Source organism: Perissodus microlepis, chromosome 9 (assembly GCF_051167445.1).
Source record: "Perissodus microlepis isolate ML-2025 ecotype Zambia chromosome 9, ASM5116744v1, whole genome shotgun sequence".
In the NCBI taxonomy this organism is placed as follows: Eukaryota; Metazoa; Chordata; class Actinopteri; order Cichliformes; family Cichlidae; genus Perissodus; species Perissodus microlepis.
In genome coordinates this window covers 32,765,499-32,792,689 of record NC_140469.1, presented here as the reverse complement: position 1 = coordinate 32,792,689, position 27,191 = coordinate 32,765,499, and the positions used below count along the sequence as shown (strand labels likewise).

The 27,191-nt window shown below is 44.8% G+C and overlaps 1 protein-coding gene across 1 annotated transcript; it reads right to left on the bottom strand.

Annotated features, from left to right (window-relative positions):
• Nucleotides 1–14,174: 14,174 nt before the first annotated feature.
• Nucleotides 14,175–18,074, bottom strand: LOC146380901 (ribonuclease inhibitor-like; the record flags this gene model as incomplete). Its single annotated transcript, XM_084939968.1, has 3 exons — nt 14,175–14,660; nt 15,335–15,508; nt 17,875–18,074. Coding segments are annotated over 3 exons (387 nt in total), but the record flags the coding sequence as incomplete, so codon positions are not given.
• Nucleotides 18,075–27,191: the final 9,117 nt, after the last annotated feature.

The window sequence follows — 27,191 nt, the reverse complement described above, 5'->3', positions numbered from 1 at the left end:
GTGTTTGTTATACAAACGAAATGTTTCCTAAAGTCGCTGTGGTTCATCGATGAACGTCTGAAACACGTTTCATGAAGATGTGGAGGCTTCAGTAAATAAACAAAAACCAGCTGTGTGGTTTCTAAAAGACCTCCAGAGCCAGGTCATCACAAAGTGCTTAGAGCAGCTGGTCCTAGCACACTTCAAATCCTGTCTCCCCCCCCACCCTGGACCCCCACCAATTCGCATACCGTCAGAACAGGAGCACAGAGGATGCAGTCTCCATCGCACTGCACTCTGTCCTCTCACACCTGGACAACAACAACACCTACGCCAGAATGCTGTTTATAGACTTCAGTTCAGCGTTCAATACAATCCTCCCCTCACAACTCATCAGGAAACTGACAGACCTGGGCATCAGTTCCCTCGTGTGCAAATGGTTACTGGACTTCCTGACCAACCGCCCCCAACATGTCCGGCTGGATAACCGCTGCTCATCTACCATCACAATGAACACCGGTGTACCACAAGGCTGTGTGATGAGCCCCTTCCTCTACTCCCTCTTCACCCACGACTGCAGACCTGCTGATGGTTCCAACACCATCATTAAGTTTGCAGATGACACCACGGTGATTGGCCTCATCAGTGACAACTGTGAGGCCGCCTACAGGGAGGAGGTGGATCGTCTGGCTGAGTGGTGCGACACCAACAACCTGCTGCTTAACACTGAGAAGACCAAGGAGCTCATCGTGGACTACAGGAGGAATGCTGACCCACATCCACCCATCCACATTAAAGGGACGGCTGTGGAGCGTGTGGGCAGCTTCAAGTTCCTGGGAGTCCACATCTCTGAGGATCTCATCTGGACGAACAACTGCTCCAAACTGGTCAAGAAGGCTCACCAGCGCCTCTTCTTCCTGAGGACTGAGGAAGAACCACCTGTCCTCAGACATCCTGGTGAACTTCTATCGCTGCACCATCGAGAGCATCCTGACCAACTGTATAACAGTCTGGTACGGGAACTGCTCTGCCTCGGACCGGAAGGCGTTGCAGAGGGTTGTGAAAACTGCCCAGCGCATCGCCGGAGCACCACTTCCTGCCATAAATGACATCTACAGGAAGCGGTGTCTGAAAAGGGCTGGGAAAATCATCAAAGACCCCAGTCACCCATCACATGGACTCTTCACCCTCCTGCCCTCTGGGAGGCGCTACAGGAGCCTCCGGACTAAGACCACCAGGTACCGAAACAGCTTCTTCCCCACAGCTGTCAGACTCCTGAACTCTGCCTCCTGACATCTGACCCACGTTAAACTCATGGACAGAACAGAATATATATATATATGAAAAATTCCCCACTCGCCCCTGTGGGCGGTCAATCCTTCAAGCTCGGGTCCTCTACCAGAGGCCTGGGAGCTTGAGGGTCCTGCGCAGTGTCTTTGATTCTGAAGGATGTGACGATTAATGACACTGGAACATATGAGTGTCACGTCTTCATGGGAGAAACACGCTCATGGAAAATCACCAGCATCATCAGCCTGAGAGTTGTTGAGTCTCCAGGTGAGTGAGTAGAGTTGAGTGTGTGTGTGATCAGAGGTGAAGCTGCTTCCTGGTTGTTGATGTTTGTTTCTAAAGATGTTGTTGATGAGACTTTGTAGAAAGCAGCTGGTCTGAGTGATGTGATCAGAGTGCAGTAGATAATGTCTGACAGCAGTTTGAGGAGGAAATGTATTCTGTTCTGTTCTTCACTCATCACCTACCTGACAGCTGACACCTCACACCTGTTTCTCACCTGCAGGTCAGACAGGAGGACACACAGAGGATGGAGGGAAGGAGGATGGAGTTGGCAGAAAACATCATGGTGGACTGGTAGCTTCTGTTTTGTTACTTGTTGTGGTCGCTGTTGTGTTCTTTAAAAAACAGAAGGATCCTCCTGATAAAGAAGCAAAAAATGAGATTATCTGAAATAAAGCACCATGACAGGAGAGAGAGAGCACATTAAAACCAGTATTCCTTTTGTACCAGTCTATATTAAAAAAGATAGTGTTAGCTTTGTATTGTTGATTGTCATCTATGCTTAGAAATATCTACTCATATATGCCTAGAGTGTTATAATCAACGTCATGTTGGTAGAGGTTTGATCCTTAATAGTCTGCAAAGACTTCGAGTGCTCTGAGAGTCACACCCACATCCTGGGAGCATGGGAGAGGTCGTACCTGCTCTTATTGTTTTGTGGTAGGATAAACGTAGCTATATCTGTTTTAGGCTAAGTGTTACGGGGGAGCGGACGAGAGCGACTGGGGTCAAGCGAAGGAACGGTGCTTGTCGTGGTTCTCTCCCTCATATATGAGTAACACGAAGAACTTTGCCTACTTGGTGTTTAATGCTTTTTGCTGTGTAACTGAATTGTCTGGAACGTTCCAGCGAATAGGTTTAAGCTACAAACCTATCAGACAGACGAGGTTTCCTTCATGAGGAGAACAAACAGAATATAAACCAGTGTGTTTACAGTGAATGTGCTCAGGTCTGAGCTGCTGTGAGGACCAGTTAGAGAGCAGCAGCTGGATTCCAGTGGTTGGACTGGTGGACGACTTCAGTGAGGAGTAGATGAATTTGGCTCTGGTAGAAACTCTGCAGCACAAAGCAGAGCCTCTCTGTTCTCTTTATATACAGAGTTTAAGTTTGTCATGAACTTTCTAACAGTGTGTGTCATTCATAATGCTGCGTTCAACTTTATCAGTTTTTCACGTGTTATTTTGTCATATTTAATAACACGTGAACATCTTTAGTAACATGTTTACCATCTGTTCATTTGAAGTTTTATTTTCTGTGTAAAATGTAACAGTGCTTCTCAAACTGCTCGTACTACTGGTGGTTTGTGGGCTCCCTCTAGTAGTATGTGGAAGTCTCCAAAGTTTTAAGATGAAATAATATAGCATGTTCTGACTGAGGGATTTCTGAAAGATTCAAACGTACAGCTCTGCTATCACTTCAATCAGGAAACTAAACAGCAGTGACTTTTGTCGTTACTGAAGTTGGACTAGCTGGTATATAATGATGTGCTTTGTATGTTAGCGTAACAGAAACACAGTGAAGCTGGAGGATGAACGCTAACTTTTTTCCACTTGATCAAAGTTTACGTGAGGATTCCTGAAGGTTAGAGACAAATGCAGTCGCATGGCAGGATGCTGTAAACGGACCAAACTTCAGTCAGGAGAACAACTGAGATAATCCATCCACAATACGAGGTTAGTCATTCATATACTGCTGCATGGGCTGGAGTTACATCATAAGGGTTTAAAAACTGAGCTTTAAAATGATTCGTGGTAATAAAAACCGAGAAATAAAATTGTCTGGTGTAAACTGTATATGGTGTTAAATAGGCCTGTGCTACTGTATAATAAGGTTGGTACTTTAGGAGCCATATATTTGATGAGCTGCTACTCATTGTGAAAAGTCTGAGAAACACTGGATAACGAGCGCTGTTCATAATGCACAATCTGAGGTGTGGCACAGTTAGGAGGCGTGACTCATTACTGAGAGAATGTGATTAACGACCGGGTGGTGACACTATCCCCAGACAGTGCGTGGAGATGCTCTGCCAGGATCAATACCCACCGAGCGCCAGGCCCCATTAACATCTAAGGGACTTTGCTGCAGAGCTCACAGATGTCTTCACAGTAAAGTTGGGCAACTGGACAAATGTATCGAGCAACAACTACAGGCAAAGCGTTTCACCGATCGCTTTTAGAAGAGTCATTTATTGATGTATTTATTTGTCCATGAGTAAGTTTGTTAATAATGTTGATTTAAGCCAGTGGTTCCCAAACTTGTTTTGCTAGCCCCCCTTTGTTTTTACAATCAAATCTTTGCCCCCACCCTCCCAGCACAAACACCTCCTCCAACCACACACACACATATTTTGTTTTCAAACTCCATTGCAGTTTATTTCACCCTCAAACCTTTTGTAAACAATTCAACAAATAAAAGTAAACTGTAATAAATGACAGGTTGCAATAAAATAAACGACTACCTCTTTGAAATAACAGGAAAACAAACCATCTTTATGCTGTAATTATTTTACATGTAGTTATTTTTTCACTCTGTAAGATTATTCAACACTACTATCAATACTAGGGCTGTGCGATATGACCAAAATCTCATATCTATGTCAAAGAAGCCATCGTCTCAGGTCAGATGCTTCCTTCAGCTTCCACAGATAAACTGGTTTGATTTACCTGAGAGTTGATTTTTAAAGCTTTAAACGATGTTTCCTGTATTTCCAACAGTCTTATTGTTTGTGTGAGATGTGAACAGCTTGAGCTTCATACCTGCTGCTCTGTAGTCTGCAGGGCTGCTCAGCTGGCTGATGGCGTCAGGAAGCTCCACGTGCTGCAGCTGGAACTTTCTCTCCATGTTCAGTCGGGCTGAGCTCAGATTACTGACGAACTGATCCACCGAGGACAGGAAGGACTAGGGATGGGTACCGGTATCCGGTGCCATGATGGCACCGGTTCTGACATAAACGGTAGTAACCAGACCGAAAAGCAGCGCACATTTCGGTGCTTTATTTCCTGAGCTGTGATACACTTTAGATTCTAGCCAATCATTTTACGTTTCCGAGGATAGTAGGCGGGCCCAGGTACGTACGTTCTTTTAGAGCAGAGCTACAGATTAAAAATGCCCAAGAGGAAGCGGTCAAAGTCTGGCTGTACTTCACAGCAAAAGATGCAAACTCAGCAGCCTGCAACAAGTGCTTTAAGCTGATACTGTGATACTGTCAAAGGAGGTAACACCTCAAATCCGATGAAACACCTGGCGACGCATAGCGTTTTTTTAAAAGCCGAGAAATGCTCCGTATTTGATAGCTTGCTGCAAGACCTCACACCGAGCACATCTACTGCGGGTGTGCTGCCTGTTATCGGACCCGGAGTTAGCAACATTCCCCAAAAACCCGAAGAGGAGAGTCCTGGCCCCTAGCCCTGCCAGTGTAGCAGAAATGATGAGGATGATGATGCAGCAGCAGCCGTTCTTCTCTGCGTGAGTAGCTTAATATTGTTCGTGTGTAATTTACGTTGAGTAGGCTAACCACGTTATTACATTAATGCATGTAAGGTGAACTAGCAAACACCATCGTAGTTACATGCGGCTGTCTTCTTGTTTGATGGCAGATACTCCCTTCACCCTGGCCAAAAAGGCTAAATTGCCCAAAGAAATAGTGGAAAACAGCTAAACATGAGAGGTTTTTGGACAAAGTTTGTGTTTTTTCCATTGTTTAAGCACTGCTTCCAGCCAAGAGTGATACCATAAATGCCCTATAGCTGCAGAAAAGGCTAACATTGTTATCTTTTTACAAAAAAACAGCTGAACATGAGAGGTTTTTGGACCAATTTTGTGTTCTCCATTCTTTAAGCACCGGTTTGAACACCGTTTAAGCACCGGCACCGTTTCAAAAGTACCGGTTTGCCTGTTGCCTGGTCAGGCCTCCTCCGGGGCAAAGGGGGCCCTCGGGCCTCCGGCCTCTGGGCCTGCGGCTCGGTTCACTCTGGCACAGCTGGCTGCCGGCAGAGCCCGCGGGCACACCACTGCAGCCCCCTCTGGCTTCTGCTCCGTGGCTACTGGGTGACCCCTCATCTGGGGCTCTCCTCAGCTCTTACCAGGAGGGTGGCACGGATGCCCCTCCGGTGGTCTGGGGCCTCTGGATGTCTGGAGCCTGGATCTCCTCTATGCCTGCTTCATGCCCTGGGGGACAGGGCTATGGCTCTCTACACCCTCTAGCAGACCGTTACATGGGGAAACCTTTCGAATACAAGCGCGCTGATCCACACAGGTGTGCACACGGGTGTTCACTGTTCATAGACATAAACTACACCTTTATTGGTGCTATTTCCAAGGGACTAGTAAAGCGCCATACAAATACAGGCCATTTACCAACAACTTAAAAAAGAAAAAATAAAGAGACTGGTATGACTAACCAGTGATGAAACAACAAATTTAGTGGTTAAGAGTCAATTGTGAGATGTTTTCTGCTGATTGAACAACACAAGTGAGTTACTGAAGGAAGGAAAATTCTCTTTTGTGAGTTTAAACATGATCTTCAGAATTTAAACATGTACCGGTGTTGTCCTGTCAACTTGGTGGGCTATGAGTTAATTATATCGTGAGAAAAAAAAAGGGGGAGAGAAGGCTGACACAGGGCCTGGCCCGGTGTTTCTCCCCTCTCTTTGTAACACCACCAACACAACATCATTTTCCTATTGGTCTGTTTTTGTTTTTTCTCTTTATGCTTGATTACAGGCTGCTTTGCCGGCCCTGGAAGCCGAGGCTGACCTGGACTCCTGCTCTCCCCTCTACCATCTTTGACGTGACCCTGACTAAATGCTGCAGCAGCTGGACCCACCACTACAACCTGAAAATGTCAACAGTGCTACAGGAAAGCGATCTCATGCAGCGGAGACGGAGAGCGTTAAACCTAAGGCCCGTTTCACTACACGGGGGAGATTTCCAGACAGCTTCAGCTGACAGAGCTGTGACGAGACGCCCATTAAGCCCGGATGAAAAGTGAGGCCGAGCAACAGAATGCTGACCTTGATAACTCTGCATTAACACTGTGCAGGACAGTGACGGACCAACACGGATGATTGGGCAGCAGAAAAAGGGCGTGACAGAGACAGGAGCAACTGAGGTCAGAAGCCACTTCAGAACGGACAAAACACAGAAGATGATGCAGGTTTCACCTGCGGTGAGCATGGACACTGGAGAAAGGACTGCCCCAATTGGGGCCAGAACCAAGACAGACTGAACTTTGAGCAGCAGCAGCAGTAATGGTCACAGACAGACTGAAATGGAGGAGGGCAGGACCCCAGGGCACGCTTCAGGCTGTGGTTTACCCAAGACACCAGAACAGGAAAGTGATGAACACACACACGTCTACACACACACTGACTCAGAATTAAGTGATACACACACATGAACACATGTGCACTCGTTGATTGAGTGAGAAATGACACACACACCTAAATCGAAACGCTGATTCACTGAGAAGTGATCCACACACACACATGCACACGCTTGTGCAATGAAGAATGCTTTGCTAACAAATGCTTATGCTGATATGCAAAATGCTGCACACAAACATCCAAATACAGAATTTGTTACAAGAAGCCATCGATTGCTTATTGGTTAAATGCGTTTTATGTCACCCAGAGGGCGTTTATGTAGATTTAAGGAACAAGGTCTAAAATTCTCTGGTTATGAAAACAATGTCTGTGTGTGATGTTTGTTTATGGCGCAAGGCCTCGACTGAATTGTTTACTGTGCTTCCCACAGCCTGATGAGGAGCAGTGGTACAGAGTAGTGATGGGTCGGTCGCGAACGAAGTGGCTCTTAGAGCCGGATCTTTGAAGTGAACGATGCGAGCCGGCTCCTACGGAAGCGTAGAGCTGCCACCCAGGCAAAAGAAAAATAGAAGTATATCACGTTATAACGTGTTTATTGTTCTAACAAGATAGTATATTGTACAAACATGAAAAGTATCTTGTTAGAACAATAAACCTTTCACGTTATAACGTGATACACTTCTATTTTTCTTTTGCCTGGGTGGCAGCTCTACGCTTCCGTAGGCTCCTTATTGGGAGCTGTGGGGTTTTTTCTTTCTCCTGCCCTCTCACAGGGACATGTGATAGGATGTGGTACTGCAAAAGAACAAGAGCAAGCTAAAGAGAGAGAAAACTATTGTGTTTAGTTTTGATCAATTCAAATTAAAATGTACCATTATGCTCAGAGGATCAATATGAAATCAAACACATGCAAATTCTGTATGAAGCACATGACTGATAACTGTTCTGTCCTGAGCTTTTGTTTCCTATAGCACCCACTTGACCACACCAACAGTTTTCACGCCTAACGGAGGGTAATTGCGAATAATCGAGGGAGGAATATCACCAAAAGTGGAAAAGGTAAGCCCCGATGGGGGTGATAACACCATAAATTTTACTTATGGTCAAATTCTTAAAATTTGACACCAAACATAAAAATTCTCCGAAAAATTTAGAGACAGAGTGGAGCTCTAGATAAACATCATGAAGCAAACCACATAAGGATGGAGCGTTGGAATCTATAATATTGTGAAATAACAAGCAGTAAAATGTTGACCATGTTGATTATGTTTACACTAGTGTGCACAGGTTGGCCAGTCTGAGCAGGGAATGCAATAAACAGGACTGTCGGAACAGTTGGCGTTAAAGTCACCTTTGACAGTCCAGACTGGGATGGCGTTGGACATCCTCAGGGTGGAGAAAGGGTTGGTGTGACCAAGGTGTGGTTTGGCTTGTTGTATGTACATTTCAAAGTGATACAGCTCTGGATGGGCCAGTTACCAGGGCATGGAAGGAGGACAGACATTATTAAATGAGGAGAAGGAATTTTCTGGGATTGAAGGTCCTCTGGGTAAGTGGTTGACTAAAGCATGCAGAAAATAAAAGCTATCATTTTGTTATTAAATGTTAATTGATTGATAATTAGCCACATTCACAGCTGTATTGACTTGCTGTGGACACAGTCTACTTCATGTTTAAGGACTCTAAGAGAGGAATGTGCAGTGCCACACTCTCAGATGCCAGTGATGGTTGGGCTCAGTGATGAACAGAGATGGGCAGTAACGCGTTACTTGTAATGTGTTACTGTAATCTGATTACTTTTTTTGAGTAACGAGTAAAGTAAGGGATTACTATTGCAAAAAAGGTAATTAGATTACCGTTACTTTCCCGTAGGAACGCTGCGTTACTGCGTTACTAAAACCGTGATTTTTTTGCGAGAATGTCTCATGACAGTGACGTAAGCGAGTGCGACGTTCCTGACAACAGCTGTGTGCAGATCAACAATGGATAATATATCGAGTGCGGAGAGAGTATGAGCGTGCAGCGTTTAAAGCGCGGAAGTACTGACCTTACTTTGAGTTTGATTCTGTAAAAAGTGACAAAAACATTAGCGTCCGCTGCTCACTGTGTGGGAAGAAAACTTCTTTTTACAGCGAAAAAAACCCTAAACTTCCGAGCAAGCACCGAGTAGCTACTATGGAAATTCACAGAGAAACTCTCGGATTCTTTAACTGACCGCTACGACACACCTGCACCAGGGCAAACCTTCGCCTACCCCACTCCTGCTTTACAGGTGAAAATAGAGCAACAGGACCGCTAGTCTTTGATGTTATTTATTTTCTGCTGTGTTTTACTTGCATCTATTTGAAAGAGTGAGTGTAAACACAAAACATATTTTATTTTATGTGCTGGAAATAGATTTAAATGTTAAACAAATTTCTTCCAGTCAGAGAATGTTGCAGATAATTAAATTTTTGCTTGATGCATAAAGTTAAAAGGTTAAAACTAATAAAACAAGTTTTAAAAGGAGACTTTTCCATTTGATTACATTTTGTATGTAAAAATAGTGGGAAAAAACGGAGTTGCAAATGTGAAGTTCATATTAACACACAGGTTTTGTTTCTAGGTAGTTCTGTGGACGCAGGCTGTGGGCGGAGCCAGGAGTTTAACAGATCTAACATGATAATTAAATTGATTTCATTCCCTAACACAGGATGACAAGACTGGAGCAACGATACTCGAGAGGAGGATTTCTGATGCTTTCTGAGATATGAGGTCACTAACCTTTTCTTTTAATTTCTAGCTCCGATGAATTGACACATGGGAGTGTGTCAAAAAGGGGGAAGTTGAGTTTTAACATCAAACAAGGGTTTTATGAACATTTTATGACTTTATTTGTGTGTTTAATAATTTAGGTACAACTTTAGCTTATAGTGACCCAAAAGTTCCCAGACTTTTTTAGGGAACGAGGGAGAAGCATAAATCATTATTTTCATGTTTAAGTGTTAATCATTGAAATAAACTGAATAGCGTTTAGAAGATAAAATGCCTGTGTTCATGAGAAGCTGAGTATTGCACTGGAGAGGAAATCGTGGGACGGCAGGCTGAATGAAACACATGATTTTTGTGAAAAGGGGGGCACATGTTAGAATTAAAAATGGTTAATTTGCTTTTGATTTCTTTTACTAAAATAAGCGGTTATAATCATTTTCATACACACATTGCAAATGTGCTCATAATGAGTTGGCACTCAGTCTTTTGAAGGTCATAAGCTTCGTTCGGCGTGATGTCCGGACTGATATATTGCAGGTATTGACTTTGAGTGCAGAGGATGCAAACACGCTTACACACACATAGGATATGATTAGAATAAGTCGCTGGGTCAGGAAGTCCTGAACATGATATTTTAAACCAAATTTGAATCACTAGAAGAACAATGAATAACAACATTAGATTATCAAGGCTAGGCAGAGAGGTGTTTTGGTTTTCTGCCTTACAGAGAAAGGAACAGACACCAGACGAGGTCACGGAGATACGAGGATCCTTCGCAGCAGAGACAGACGTAGAGACTGCTAAGACAGCAATTGGGGTCAAGTGTCATGGCGTTTGGGCTCCGACTAGTCACCTCGAGAAGATGGATCCAATGAGCACAGCGATAACCACGACGGGGTTGGTGGAAATCCAGGAACACCAAACCAAGGATGTTCCAGAGGCTCTTGGTAAAAAGGGGGACACGGCGGTGACCCCAGAACACACAGATCTTTGTTTGAAAATAGGGGCAGAATAATCCCCTGATCTGTGCAACGACTGAAGGGTGGTCTAACCTGGAAGACCCTGGTAGCTGCAGCAATAAAATAAAGGTTTAAAGCTCCTTAGACAGAGGTTCTAGTCTGAGTACGTTTGAAAGGTATAAGGTAGCACCAAGATGTTGGTGGGAAACTGGAGGGCAAAATAAAGCTGTGGGAGAACTGGAGAGTGATGGGAGTGTCATCTGTAACTACTGTTGTTGTTGTAATCATAGTTTTTCTTGCATCTGAACTGCGCAAACACAGAGGTCATCCCACATATGGTCCACCCGTTAAAGGGGGACAAAGGGCCTCAGGACTAAGAAGAAATGGACCCTGCAACACTGGATTGCAGGGTGTAAGCGATCTCTTTAAAAAGAGATCAAAGGGGGAATTGTGAGATTATTATATTATCTTATGCCACGTTAGACCCCTAATTAAAGACTGTGAAATTATTATGTAGTTTTAGTTTGCATCATTCTCCTGACTTAGAACAAGGTGATAATTATTACATTTGTTAAACTGATTTGTATTACATTAGACTGCTGATTTACTGTGAGTGAGTTACACTGTTTCATGACATTTCATACTGCTGAGTTATGAAGAGAATCTTGTGTGCAGAGAGTCAGGGCCTTGCTTTTCTGATAGTAGAGCGGACAGAGCACCCTCCACAGGAGCTTCACCCCCACCTTTGCTGGAAGCAGAAAAACAGGGAGCCAAGGCAATAACTCAGGCTCACTGAGAGTTAGAAAGTATGTGATGTTTAGGTTTTTATGACTAGGTGGGGGCCATCAGAGGCTATAAGAGTTTGAGTCACCCACCACCATTTAGAGATTTTGCTGTGACCCTCTTCATGCATGTCTCCCCATCCGGATGGTTTCATAAAGTGTTGAATTGTATGTAATAAAGTAATTGTTGATTGAGCATTTATACACTGAGTATTGTCCTTCCTTCAGCCCAAAGATCAAAAGCATTGGGAGAATTTAACACTATCTAAAATATAACAGGACACTGGAGTAAACTCTCGACCGTCTCACACTTCTGTTTAATCAGTTTGATGTTTATTCAGCTGTGTGAAAACTCTAATCTGAGCCAAACCGATTTACTCAGGAACAAATAAAACACTGAAAAAAGCCAAACAACAACATTTTTAAGTTGTCTGAGTGACTTATATATCATGTTTAAGCTGAGTAGTGTTGGGATGGAATTATTTGAAGTGCCTCAATTCTATGCTTTATATTAACTAAAATGCCAAATAACCATATAGTGTAGTATTAAGTGGACACAGCCCTGAAAATAAAGGCATTAGACCATGTGTCCTTGGGGGGTAGACGGCTGTAGACTCTCGCTCACGCTTGCTTGGGAAAAAGTAGATAACGGGCGAGCATCTTCTAGTGGAAAGTTACTGAGACACTGTTGTTTAGACTAGAATGACAGAGCTTCTGTAATGAAACTGTCAGGGGCGCACCACCATTTGGAGCTCCGCAGCACCGGACGCATCTCCTTTATAGGAGTAATTGTGTAAGAGAATTAACTGTTGAATGATCTATTGAGCAGTGTTTTGTCTTCAATCGGATGCCTCTGAGGAATCAAAAGAACTTGGTGAAGTGTTGATATTTAGTAGAAGCCAAAGACCGCAGGGGTCCAAAATCGATGTGCTGGGAGTTCGCTGTTCTCGCCCCGGTCAGCTATCGAGCTGGTGGGTAACAGACGTCTCCAAAAACGTCGGAGCACTTTTGCAAATATGTGATATCTTGACAAACCGAGCAGATGTTTGAAGTTTACACTCCTACATTCTCAAACAGGAGCCCCAGCAGAGATGGCTGGCGCGGCTCTCCGGAGCCCCCAGTCGGAGCAGATGCAGGGCCAGCAGGTGTGGAGAGCCCTGGCTGAGTGCAAACTTAGTTACCTTCAAGGCTCCAGAGTCAGCTGAGGTCAGCAGCTCAGCCTCTGGGGAGGCCCTGGGGAGGTTACAATCCCTGGACCAGCCAGGTCTCTACAACCAGAAACAGTCTTTGCATGTGCAGCTTCAGAACCAGACTTGAAGTTCCAGTTAGTGTCCGATGTCCCAGAAACACTCAGGTGCTCACTGAGCAATCTCTTGAGGCCAACACTCAGAAAGTAAAACAGTCTTTGAGCCTTTGTGGGAACATTTATCGTCTGTGCTGGAAAGGTGGAAACATCTGGGAGATGCAGCCTTAACACACTGGGTTTCACACGTCCTTGGAGGCAGCTCACTAAACTCAGGGATGCAGACAAAATCAGCACTTGCAGGAACACAATGTGCCCTCTCACAATGAGCTTGGAAGCAGAAACTGAGTTTCCCTCACTGACTGTTTTAGACAGTATTGTGGGAGCAACACAAAAAGCAGCTTCAGCTGGAAACACACAGTTTAGTGTCTTTGCTGCTCGCTTTAAGTCACAATAAACAGGAAACTCATTGTGTCTCGTGTCAGAATCAAATCACTCATATACAGGAAAGGAAGAGGCGGAGCTTATTTCCTGCAGGGAGAGGTTAGCAGTCTGTGTCTTTCTCATTTCTGACTCCTAAAGAGCTGAAAAACACAGGCTGTTATTGGCTGGCTGACACTGGGATTAATGTCCTTGAAGCCAGCAGTCTTTAATGTGCAGCTTCAGAACGGGCAGGTGAAAAACAGTCCTTTATGTTCTCTGATGTTCAATAAACTGTCCTGATTACTGAGGGAGCAGAGAAAGTGTCTCCATCACTCACCACAGCTGGATGCTCTGAAATCCTGGAATCCAGCTGTGGAGAGGAGCGCCGGCGGCGTGGACGCAGTTTAGTAATCAGGGAACGGGAGACAGGAGGGAGACACAGCTGGGACCAATTACACACACGAGACAGGAAACAGTGACACAGGACTGTCAAAGTAAAACAGGAAACACAGAGTCCAAAGTAAGGAGACGTGGGACACAGTGAACACACAGAAACAGAAACCAGAACTATAATCACCAAACTCAGAAACATAAAGAGTGAATCAGCTGATTCAGTGTTTGTGACAAAATCATGGATCCTGGTTAATAAGTTGTGTTTGTTTGTTTCTGTATTATTTTGTGTCTCGTTCTTATGAGCTGTTGTTTTTTCACTGAAATATTATTTAATTGTTTTAAGCTTTTTGTTGACTTTGAAGTGCTTAAGTTGATATTTTTGAACATTTAATTTGTTCGATTATTGTCGAGTGGATAAAACTGTCAAAGGCACAGCTGCTTCCAGCATGGCCGGAGGAGAGGTGGCCGAGCAGACGCACAACACACAGCTCACAGGTTTGCATTTCTAGATATTGCAGATGTTGCAGAAATTGACAGTAAAGAACTCAGAGATCCAGCGCTGTCTCCTGCCCCTGATTTACACACCACAACACAACGACAGGCGTAACTCACACAAACGGGTAACATGAGGCTCAGATGCTTTGGACATGTTCACATATACTGGACACAGAATGATGAAGATGGAGCTGCAGGAAGGAGGAAAAGAGGAAAACACAGAAAAGATTCACAGATGTGGTGAAAAAGGACACGACAGGTTCTGTTTGTTCGTTTGGTTTTTCTTTATTTGGTAAAGATTCAGAAATAAAGAGAAGATCACATGTTTGAATATAATATTGATGTTCTGTAATTACACAAGTTGTAAAATCTTTCCAGAGTGAGACAGAGACTGTGCAGAGACTGTAGAAGGACAGAGCAGCAGCAGAGCAGTCCAGATACACTGATGATCCTCTGTCAGATCCAGAGGGACACACAGGGATGATGCTGGACTCTACATTGTGTCTGACAGTGGAGCTGTTCTCAGAGCAGTTCACTCTGCAGCACTGACAGTCATCTGCACTTCATTCCTCTGTCAGTCACTGCTGGATGAAGCTCTCCTCTCCACCTCCCAGTAACATGGCCCAGTCAGAGCGTCTCTACACACAAGCTGCTGCTGCTTCAACCTCTCTGGATCATCAGGACACAGCTGCTCCTCTCTCAGCACACACACCGTCCTGTTTACCATCACCACCTCCACCTGCAGAGAGAAGGAGGAAGAGCAGAGGAGATAAACGAGTGTTTCCAGAGACTCTTCATCAGCTGTCAGTCAGTGATGCAGCGCATCCAGTATAAAGAGCAGCAGGGACTTCAGTGCTGGGACTGTACTAGGACTCATTGTTGCTTCACTTTCTCTAATCTTTGGATTTTTATTGAAGTTGCTGAAAATGTTTTTCCCTCCTAGTTTGAGTTTGGACTTTCATTCATTAGAAGAACCTTGGTGTGTCCACACTGAGCTCTGTAGGAACCCCAACAACAAGCCCAACAATCCAGATGGACGGTTCCAGCTGTTAACTGGAGGAATTCCATCCAAACATCTGCTCTCACTAAATTCTTCCTCACCTACAGACTGTGTTCTTCACTGCTTTAAACTTGGAAATGAATGCAGTCATTGGTCTGCGTGCTGCTTTGTTCAGAGAGCTGATTGGCTGTTGACAGCGTTTGATCAGAGCGTGTCAGCCGTTACTATGGTGACCATAAAGGTGAGAAACAGGAAGTGTTTGTGTCCAATCCTGAAGCCTGTCACCATTCTCCTCTCACAGCTTCACTGAGAAGCTGCAGCTTTACAGAAACACTGGATCTTTGTTTCATACTGACTGTGTTTAGTACAATACTGCTGACAGCACCACCCACTCACTCCATCACTCTACTGACCTCAGAGACTCCAGTCTGTAGTCTGGACTCTGCTGAAGATCAGACAGCTGCTTCACATCTGGATCCTTCATGTTGTTTCCCCACAGGTCCAGCTCTCTCAGATGGGAGGGGTTGGACTTCAGTGCTGCTGCCAGATAATCACAGCTGATCTTTGACAAACCACAGCTCCACAATCTGTATAAAGAATGAAAGATGTAAGTTTATTAGACAAAGAGCTTGAAATCATTCAGTGTTTCATCATCTGTTCAGAGCTGAAGAAGGTTCAGAATGCAGAAGTTTAGAAAATGGAAACTCCAAACAGCTGAAGCCAACAGGAAGCAGCTTCAGACAGGAAACTGTGCAGAGTTTCAGACTATATGTCCTGATGCAGCCAGTTGGATTTTGGAGATTTGAATCTCTGTTCTGTGACTAAGTCCTTGAATCATTTCTTCCAGTTGGTCCAACAAGACAGACTAAGTGTTGGACATGTGTTGTGGCTCCATTAGGGGAGCTTCTAAATGTGATGTGATGGCCCATCTGGGTCTGTCAGGTCACAGGACTGAAGAGAGCTCAAACTGGGCACATAGTTGTTCCAGTCTGGACCAAAGACTCTATACTGGGACTGAGGGACTGCTTTGACTGCACACACTGGGACTTTTTAAAGGCTCATGTTCTCACTTAGATCATCGATTTCTACTGACATTTCTTTCTGGGAAAAATGGGGATTACTTTGGAAACAGGAAGTATTTTCCCCAATAAGCAGCCCTGGATTAGTAAATCACTCCAACATGTTCTCAGGCAGAAGAAGCTGTTTTGTTATGAGGGAGAGAAGAAAAAGATTGAGGCACAGAAACTTGTTGAAAGAGAGATAAAGCAGCTAAAATCAGGTGTAAAAGTAAAGCAGAGGATGAGCTGAATAAAGGACACTCAAGGCTGGCTTGGAAAGGAATGAAGTCCATGGTGGGGATGCAGAACAAGGAGCAAAGATGAATGTGATGCTGAATCAGCAGAAGACTTGGACTCATTTGATTCCAGCTTTGATATCATTGATTTCAATGAAGAGCTTTGTGATTGTAGCAAAGGGCTGGTAGCTCTGAGAGTCCCACTGATGAGGTGTTTGTGTGGAAATCTCTTAGTGGGACCAAAGAGAGAAAAAGCCCTGGTCCTGATGCTGTGGGAGGGAAATGATTGAAGTGTGCTGTGAGGAACTGACTGGGAGATTTTCACACATTTTCCAGTCCTCCTTGGAACAACAGGAAGTTCCCAGCATATGGAAACAAAGGTTAAGTGTCCTATGGCCCTCAGTGATGACGGTGCTGTGGCCCCACCACCTCCACCTCTTTGTAAAGGAACTAACTGTAATCTGAAGCTTCAAATGGAACTAAGACTTCCTCCACTAGGTGGCAGTGTCTGATGAGAAAGTGTTAGTGGAGCTGGCCTGGAGTCAGAAACAGGAAGATGCAGGATTTGGGCTGAAATGGGGAAAAGTGGTTCGCACTAGTGCCTTAAAGCAAGAAGGTTGTAGGTTGAAGCTTGTTGGCCTTTCTGTGGAGGTTGGATGTTCTCCCACAGTCCAATGAAATGCTGCTTAGGTTCATTGGTGCTTCTAAATTGGCTGTAGGTGTGGATGTGAGAGAGTGCTTCTCTGTCTCTCTCTGTTGGCCCTGTGATGGACTGCTCACCTGTGCAGGTGGACCACGCCTCTTGCCCTATGACAGCTAGGGCACAGGCTGCAGCCCTGTGAGCCTAAGCTGAATAATCAGTTAGCAAAAATGATCCATAGATGGCCTGAAATTCCCCAGTTAGCAGTTTGGTAGATAGCTATGACATGCTAATCCCATCCAGCAGCTGTATTCTACCTGTAAGCTGATCCCTGCTGAGCCAAAGCACTTTTTCATATACAAATTACAACCTTTAATAGAAACCTATTGGTCAGCATCTTATTAGCCTGCTGTTAGCTTCATTCCACAGAAAACTGAGAGAAACTAACAGAGCTGATAAAGAATAAAGAGAAATGTGCTGATTTAAAGCCTTTGAAGTGCTTCAGATGATCTCTGTCCACTTCTGTCCACTCATTCATTCATGTAAGCTTTCTAATGCAGCTTTGATCTTCACAGTCTGCTTCATGAAACTCATTCTAACCCTGAATGTCAGAGTGTTCCTCCTTCTCTTTCCCATCATTCATGCTGGCAGTGGAGGAGATTTGGATGTTGGACTGTGTTTTGGATGATGTGTGTATGTTTGTGTTGGACTGCTGTCTGTAAAGCAAACACACATTTTGCTTTGGATTTCAGTGTCAGACAGACTTTGAGGTGGAATGAAGAGTTGGAGAGTTTCACAGTGAATCATCCAGTGGAGGATTTTTCTTCTTCTTTGAAGGTTTGAAATGTGAACATTGTTCTGCTACAGTCAATGGACTAAACCAGAGAAGAAGAAAACAGACTTTACCATGAAGATCCTCAGTGTGGATCAGTATAATATCAGCCTGATGTCTGCAGTTTAGTGTCAGCACAACTTTCACATCATATTCATCTCAGCACAACTAAAACATGCTGACTGACCTCAGAGTTTCAAGTTTACATCCTGGACTCTCCAGGAAACCACACAGATGCTTCACTCCTGGATCCTGCAGCTTGTTGTTGTAGCTCAGGTCCAGCTCTCTCAGATGGGAGGGGTTGGACTTCAGTGCTGCTGCCAGATAATCACAGCTGATCTCTGACAAACCACAGTCCCACAATCTGTATAAAGAATGAAAGATGTAAGTTTATTAGACAAAGTGCTTGAAATCATTCAGTGTTTCATCATCTGTTCAGAGCTGAAGAAGGTTCAGAATGTAGAAGTTTAGAAAATGGAAACTCCAAACAGCTGAAGCCAACAGGAAGCAGCTTCAAACAAACACAACAAGAGAAAAAACTCTGAATGTTTCACATTAAAGTCGTACATTTATCATAAAAACAGGACAAAGACTTGAAAAAGTCGTGTTTTTCCTTCCAGGAACCACAAGGATTCACTTTTAAAGGTGAAGTGTGAAAGAAATGGACATATTTGAAGTCCAACACCTTTTTCCAGTCACATTATTAAAGCCGACAAACTACAAGCTCATTTTCATTCCAACAAGTCATCTTCTGACCTGGACTAACAACACTGGTCTCTATGTGCAGCTGGCTGTGAGACCAGTGCTCAGGGAGCGTCTACAAAGTGCAACACTGAAAGAACATCACACACTCATTTGCTTCCAGCACACAAACATCTACTGTCATTATTGTCACCAAACTCTGTGGATCCTTTATTGCAAATTCAAATGGGATCAAATGGTCAGACAAAAGAGGGTTATGAGGAAATATGATGAAATGTTGTGTATTAGCAGCAAGTTATTGAATCATTTTCCTCAGAAACCAAACAAAATGATTGACAAACATGTTTTTACAAACTCAGTCTTGGACTTGGATCAGCAGGATGAGCTGATGTTTGAAGGCATTTGAGTCTCGCTGTATGAGAGTCCAGTTATTACTCAATATTTATGGATGATGTTCTTTCAGTGTTGCACTTTGTAGACGCTCCCTGAGCCTCACAGCCAGCTGCACATGGACCAGCTGACATTACCCAGCATTAGAGGCGGCTGTAAAAAATTCATGTTCCCATTTAAATGGTTTTAATTTGAATAAAACGATGTTGATTCATTCAATCCTGAATCGATGTTTAATATAAATGTATTTTGCCAGAATCTCAGCTTGAAGCTCACAAACTATTTCAACAAGCAGCAAACAGCTAAAACAGTAAATGAGAGCAGCTAAACACACAAAGATGGAAACACAGAGCGTGGATCGTTCACTCGACGGCACGGACACGCCGTCGGGGCTGAAAGTGGACAGCTCACAGATCCTGAAGCTGCAGGTTTCATCTGTCTCCAACCAAAACTGAGTGAAGCAGCAGCAAAAGAAGATCCAAACTCTGCTTCACGTTTGATAAATATGCTCATGAATTCTCTCTGACTTTGGCTGTTCCTGCCTGCACAGCTCTCTCTCTCTCAGTGTACTCCAAGAACAGCTTCAAACATCTGTTTCTGCATCATTCACTGTTTATTAGCCACCAGTCTGCTGTTGTGTTCAGTGCTGTCGGCCTCTGACAGTAAAGCCTCATTTCTGCTGTTCCATGGAAACTTTTTAAAATGATGCCAGATTACAAACTCTCAGCTGTGTCTGTAATCAAACCTCTGTAACTTTGCTTCACTTCAGCAGCATCAGCTCATGTTCACATGTTGATTCATGGTTTTCATGGTTGATTCACCTCATTTTTTCAAAAATGACCTCTGACAGGAAAGTCTCATTTCTGCTGTTCAATACTGAAGAAATGTAAACTTTTTAAAATGATGACAGATTGGAAAACACAGAGCTGTGTCTCTAATCAAAGCAGAGATGGAACGATGCCACTTTTTATGTCCGATTTCGATATGAATCCAATATAGTCGATTTTATAATCAAACGTTTTTTTAATATCTTGCTGCATTTTGTATAAGTTCATACTCAAGTTTAAAAATCTAAACACTAAAGCTGTTCTGTTATACCTGTCTGAAAAAACACACTGCAGCCAAAACATTAGACAATACTGATCTTTGTATTTAAACTTTTATCAGAACTTTCAATCTAAGTATTTAAAGTAATATTCAAAAGTCATTTAAATGCAGTTTTATGAAGATTTTAAAAAGTCTTTGGTTGTGAATAAAAGAAGTGCAACATCAGCACAAAATAATGTTTCTGTTGAACAACACAAACAGGTTGTAGAATGGAGCCTTTTATACTTACAGCTGAACAGAAACAACATGCAAAGTGGAAAACAGTGCAAATAACTGCAAACAGGCTTCATGACACTCATGTTTGATCAGGATGGATGTCAGTGTGAGCTGTTTCTATCACATTTAACCTCACAATCAATTTGGTCTCATTTCTATACAAAACCTAACACCAGCATGAAAAAAGTGTTTTTGATTGTTTTGTTTTTTGAACCATGAAACTGTTTAACAACACAGTTCGTTTCACAGTCAAACTTGAGTCTGTCCATCGTTCGGTCAGACTGAGCAATGACAGCACACAGACGTAGACAACAGCTCTCTGAAACACCAAACTCAGGTCCTGTTGATGCTGATACACAGTGACACAGTTACATGGGTGATTCATCCTTTTGTCTTCATCTTTAAACAGCTGCAGCTTTCACTGACAGCACATGTGGTACTTTAACCTTTGGACTGTTTTCATCAGCTAATTATGGAGTTACTACAAAGAGTGAAGCTATAGGATGATCTGTCTGCTGTCACTGGGTGGTGCTGAGGTCTGAATCTGAGGACGGCTCCTGTAATCACAACGAGAACACAATCATCACAAACTGAAATATAAAGTTTATCTCTGAAATAAAGCTGATCCTTCTGTCCTCACACACTCGGGAGTGTTCTTCTCTTCTCTTACATTCTTTCAGTCCTACAGTTCTGCTGACAGCTGACATATGAGCTGTTTGTTTAAAAAAAGCCTTATATACTAACAGATGTTCCAATATCATGTTCACCTTTGAGTTGTTGGAGCTTTGTAAATGGACATCTGCAAAGATGAGATGATGGAGCAGGTTTCAGTCCTGGTTCAGTCTGCTGCTGCATCCTGGTCACAACATACAGAGGTGATATCAGCAGTGGTATCAGCAGTGGTGTCAGCACTGATGTCAGCACTGGTGTCAGCACTGGTATCAGCAGTGGTATCAGCACTGGTATCAGCACTGGTATTGAACAAGAAATATTAATGCTTCAAACTATTTGTCTTAAAGGATGTGAGCTGTACAGAGTTCTGCACATGTGTCTTTGTGAACATACCTCATTAACAATACTTCAGACAGTTTTTTAACCTGAATATTTGCAACAAACTCAGTATAAAAAAAATACAGTCAGTGCTAAAAAATTAATCAGTGGAAAAATTAAACAAACATTTTAACTTAAGCTGCCAAGAGGAAGTCGTTGGTTTCAGTAAATATCGGGCTTTGCTATTTGATCAGTTTTTACGGATTAATGAGGATTTACTGAAGTGCCAGGTTTTTAAAGTTGGTGTTACTGTCTTTACACATGTGGAGACTGAAAACATGGTGCTGTTTAATAATCAGCTCTGCACAGGAGCTGCAGCAGAGTGCAGCCTGTCCGGTTGTTCAGTCTGACGTCACTAGCCGTGTCTGGGCCTAAACTCCGCTGCAGGTCCATATATCAAACGATCACTATGGCATTACTGAGAGTTGAAAAACTGTCTAAAGTCTTTCATCTGTAATAAAATGATCAGCGTTCTGCTCTACCAGGTGTAACAATTGAGTTTAACATCCAGGCATCCATGAAAACGGAATTTATGACATTTAACGGAGTTAGAAGTTAGCAGGGAGTTAGCTCGCTAGCTTCTATCTAAATACAATATAGCATGTCCTGACTGCGGGGTTTTGGAAACAAATTCAAACGTACAGCTCTGTTATCACTTCCAACATAAATGAAGACAGAAAACTAAAAAGCAGTGACGTTTGTAGGGTTACTGAAGTTGGGCTAGCTGGTATATAATGATGTGCTACGTGACCGCTAGCGACACTACGGAGCCCCGGAGGGGACATGGGAGAAAAAAAAATTAAGACGGACTTTTGCGAGATCTCGCAAAACAAAGTCGGGATCTCGCAAAACTTTTGCGAGATCTCGCAAAAGTTTTAGCCGCATTCTTCCCGTTAGCTCGAGACCTACTACAGCCGGGAGGAACACCGCTTTCCCGGCACATCGTGCCTTGACCTCCCGGTCGGCTTCGAGCCGGCGTCCGAAGAATGCGGCTAAAACTTTTGCGAGATCTCGCAAAAGTTTTGCGAGATCCCGAGTTTGTTTTGCGAGAGCTCGCAAAACTTTTGCGAGATCCCGAGTTAGTTTTGCGAGATCTCGCAAAACTTTTGCGAGATCCCGAGTTAGTTTTGCGAGATCTCGCAAAAGTCCGTCTTATTTTTTTTTTCTCCCATGTCCCCTCCGGGGCTCCGTACAACACAGCTATGTTAGCATAATATAAACAAGCTAACTTTTTTTCCACTCGATAAAAGTTAACGTGAGTGTTCTCGGTGGTCAGGAACAAATGTAATCGCATGGCAGGATGCTGTAAAAGGACCAAACTTCAGCCAGGAGAACAACTGAGATAATCCATCCACAATACGAGGTTAGTCATTCATATACTGCTGCATGGGCTGGGCTGTAGTTACATCCTAAGGTTTTAAAAACTGAGCTTAAAGAAATGATTAGCGGTAATAAAAGCCGAGGGAGGTCAAGAGTGATCACTGACTGTTTTAGGAGCTTTTTGAGATTAAATAGAAGAAAATACATAACATTAAACATGTTAACAACACAAAAGCCATATTAAACGCAGACTACTTAAGGCCCGGAAGTAGAATTCGTCATGTCATCACTTAACAATCGGGTTGCCACCTGCACGGGTTAGCTAAACGAACCCTGACAGCCGAGTGCTCATCTTAGCTAGCTAGGTCTCAGGACCGAGCTAAGGACGGTAGTTACGGATTAGCTTACAAACACGTTTAACTTACCGAAAAAGTGCAGCGGGGCCTCGGGTCCTTCTGTCGGGTAGTCCAGTTTACTGAGGAACACCTCAGGCTGTCAGGTTAAAACACTCGGTCGTGTTTTCGTAGCGTAAACGCTGGCCCTCCTCTCAGAGCCTACGCTCTGCTATTCCCGAACAGAGATACGCAAGTTTCTCCGTGACTGCAGCTGCCAGTCAAAGCTGTTATGATGACGTTTCATCCCATTTTAACATCACCGCTGTCGGAATTAGAATCAAACTTATAGAATAGAATAGAATTCAACTTTATTGTCATTGCACATGTCACAGGTACAGGGCAACGAAATGCAGTTTGCATCCATCCAGAAGTGCTTTAGTGATATAGATATATTACAATATATATTAGCAATAATATAGATATGTAAGTATATTACAGGGTCTATTATGGTATGTTATAATGTACACGGTATGAAGTATGTTGTGAATATTCTATAACTATAAGTATGTACAGGCTGTAGTGAGTACAAGCTATGTACAGGATATAAATATGAAATTAAAAAAAATATACGGAAATCTGAGATATACAGTTATACAGAAATGTGAACTATGCAAGTTATAAACAGTTGTAGGATTAAAAATTATCGTATGTACAGAATGATTATTTACACAGAACTATACAGTAGTGCAGTTAAGATAAGTGACATATGTGGATAATTTCTACAGAGGCTATATAAAGTGCTAGTGGTTGTGAGTGGTGGTTCAGTCCATGTTATTATTGTGTGTTTGAGGGTACAGTTGTCCATTGTGTGTGTGTGTAGGTGGTTGTGGGCGTGTGTATGTTCAGTCCATGTGTTAACGTGGGTCAGATGTCAGGAGGCAGAGTTCAGGAGTCTGACAGCTGTGGGGAAGAAGCTGTTCCGGTACCTGGTGGTCTTAGTCCGGAGGCTCCTGTAGCGCCTCCCAGAGGGCAGGAGGGTGAAGAGTCCATGTGATGGGTGACTGGGGTCTCTGATGATTTTCCCAGCCCTTTTCAGACACCGTTTCCTGTAGATGTCTTTTATGGCAGGAAGTGGTGCTCCGGCGATGCGCTGGGCAGTTTTCACGACCCTCTGCAACGCCTTCCGGTCCGAGGCAGAGCAGTTCCCGTACCAGACTGTTATACAGTTGGTCAGGATGCTCTCGATGCTGCAGCGATAGAAGTTCACCAGGATGTCTGAGGACAGGTGGTTCTTCCTCAGTCCTCAGGAAGAAGAGGCGCTGGTGAGCCTTCTTGACCAGCTTGGAGCAGTTGGTCGTCCAGATGAGATCCTCGGAGATGTGGACTCCCAGGAACTTGAAGCTGCTCACACGCTCCACAGCCGTCCCCTTAATGTGGATGGGTGGATGTGGGTCAGCATTCCTCCTGTAGTCCACGATGAGCTCCTTGGTCTTCTCGGTGTTGAGCAGCAGGTTGTTTCTTTTTTTTTCTTTTTTTTTTTCCTCTTTTTTTTTGTGTCCCGTTTGGATCTTTAGCCATCAGAATTGTTGTCTTAAGGCCAAGAAAGATGCCAAGCAGATTTATTTTACCAAGTGGATCATCATGGCCTTGCCATATTGGTCCATTTGATTGACCTTTTTTATAATTATGAATTTATTTTATTTTCGGTTGCTACAAACGGGACAGACATGACTGGGGGATAGGACAGGGAGAAAGAATGAAAGAAAGAGAGGGAGAGAAAGAAAACCAAAGGGGAGAAGAGACGGTGAGAGAGGGGGGAAGAAAGAAAGAAAAACCAACAAAACACCTGGATCACCTGTATGGAGAAAAAAAAAAAAACAGAAGAGAAAGCAAACAACAAAGAGCAACATAATAAAAAACAGCACCATCACAATAAACTAGCTAGCAGTAGATAACAGTAGATACTAAATATTAAATGATATTGTGCAGCACGCAAGATAGACAGCGCACAATGTGCTTTGAGGCAGCAGCCAAGAAAGGTGTAGTCCGCGTCTGTGAACACCCGTGTGGATCAGCATGCTTGTATTCCAAAGGTTTCTCCATGTAACGATCTGCTAGGGAGTGTGGGGAGCCATAGCCCCGTCCACCAGGGTATGAAGCAGGTATGGAGGAGATCCAGGCCCCAGATATCCAGAGGCCCCAGAGTACAAGGACCTGAGGAGGACCACCGAAAAGGGGGGGGAACCGTGCCACCCTCCTGGGAAGAGCTGAGTAGAGCCCCAAACGAGAGGTCACCCAGCAGCTACTGAGCAGAGGCCAGAGGGGGTTGCAGTGGCGTGCCCGTGGGCTCTGCCGGCAGCCAGCTGTGCCAGAGAGGACCGAGCTTCAGGCCCAGAGGCCTGAGGGCATCCCACCCCCCGGAAGGGGCCCAGCCGGGCCACAGGCACCAGGCCCCGCCAATCGGCCACCAGGAGTGAGCCGGTACATACATGAGCGCCCAACCCCAGACGACAAGGACCACCAACACACCAACGTCTGAGGGCATCAGCCACCGGCAGGGAGTGTGGTGAGGGGAGATAGGCCTCCGTACTTTGGAGGGCCTGAGATGTACCCAGAGAGGTTGAGTCTAAGACCCAACCTGACATATAGACACAGACGAACAGGCGCACGCGGACACAAACGTGCATTCCCACCCCATATACACAACCAAATACTCGGCACTCACCCAACGTGTAGACAGACACAAATAGACACTGCACAGACAGTCGCACTCCCCAAACATACTCTATATCCCAGGTCCAGGTACCCCCGCCCCCAGAGGGGCAAGCCGCACCTAGACCCAGGAGATGTAACCCTTCTCTCTGGGGTGGAGGCAAGCGGACCACCTCCTTATATGCAGTAGCAGGGAGGCCCCGCATCCCAGACCCCAGTCTGACGGCCAGCACCTCCTCCCAGCCCCCCAGCCCTGACGGCCAACAGAACCGGGGTGAGTGAAGACCTCAAACCTCCCTACGCCCGCTCATATGTAGTGTTGCTGTGTGCTGTTCTAAAGTGCATTTAAAACTCAGGAGAGCATGGTACTAGCTTCCTCTCAGAGAGCAGCACGGCTCCTCCCGAAAACCCTTAGTGTCTAAATGCATTTAAAATTGAGGGTAGGGCACCAGCGCCAGAGGTGGGTTGGAATACACAGACCATCCTCTGGATGCTGTAAAACGTGCCCACCCCCAAGGCCCTATATGTATGTGTTATGTGAGAGTGTGAGTAATGTGGATGTCTAGGTTGCAGAATAAAATTGAGGCACAGGCGGCCAGAAGGGGACAGAGGGGGAGTGCCTCCCCTGCACCCTGGTGACATACCTGCACCCCAAGCCCTGCGTGTGTGGGTGGGTGGGTGTGGTAGAGCGGGAATAGGGAGGCAGCTGAGGATGGGGAGGGAAGAAAGAAAGGGGCAAGCAGCCCCTCCCTGGGGCCAGCTCCCCCGCTGACCCCAGTAGGCACCCCACACTCTGGAACCCACCAGGGCAAGGGGGCCCAGGCCCATCCGGACCGGGGCCCGCAGCAGCAGCACCGCCCAGCCCCACAGAGTCTGGGGCAGCCCACCCGACTCCACCCCAGAGAAAACTGCACCCACCCCATCATCCAATCATCTCCCAAACTACACAAGACAATAGACACCCAGGTTGAGTTCATTCTCCACCTCTCCTATATCTCTCCCCCCACCTGCAGAGTGAGCTCCTGTAGTGAGGAGACCACCTGCAAAGGTATAAAAACCTCCCCACCAGTTAGAGAGCCCCCTAGTTGGGCCGATGAACCAGAGGTCCCCTGCAGTGGGGCTGAGCCCCCCTGCACCCACCCGCCCACTTCTCCGGCGACACAACAGCCAGGACCCAAGCCCCCAAGGCCCAGCCAGCACCCCAGACCGGGGGGCGGAGCACCCCCAGACCCTCAAGCCTCCACGCCCGTCCCGGATCCTCCCAGGGGCAGCCAGGCTACCAGGCCAGTAACCAACGTCCGCCAGCACAGACCCTCCCCCATCTCCGCTGTACGCAGCCACAAGGAAAACACCATCTAAGAGCCCCAGAGCTCCTAACCAGGTCATGGCCACATCCCCCAGGTTAGGCCCTCCAGGGAAACCTCCCTAGGGACTCCCCAGACGCCCTAAGGCCGTCCCTACCCCCATATCAACCACAATAGTGAAGGCATGACCAAACCATGACCCCCCCACCCCCACTAGGTGATGAAGCCGATCAAAGGAGCCCAAAGGGATTGATCAAATGTGATGGCAGAGGTTGTATCAAGACTAATGTGATCTATTAGATGGTTTTTATATTGGTTAGAATTAAGATTATTTTTATTTTTCCAGTTAATGAGGACCATTTTCTTGG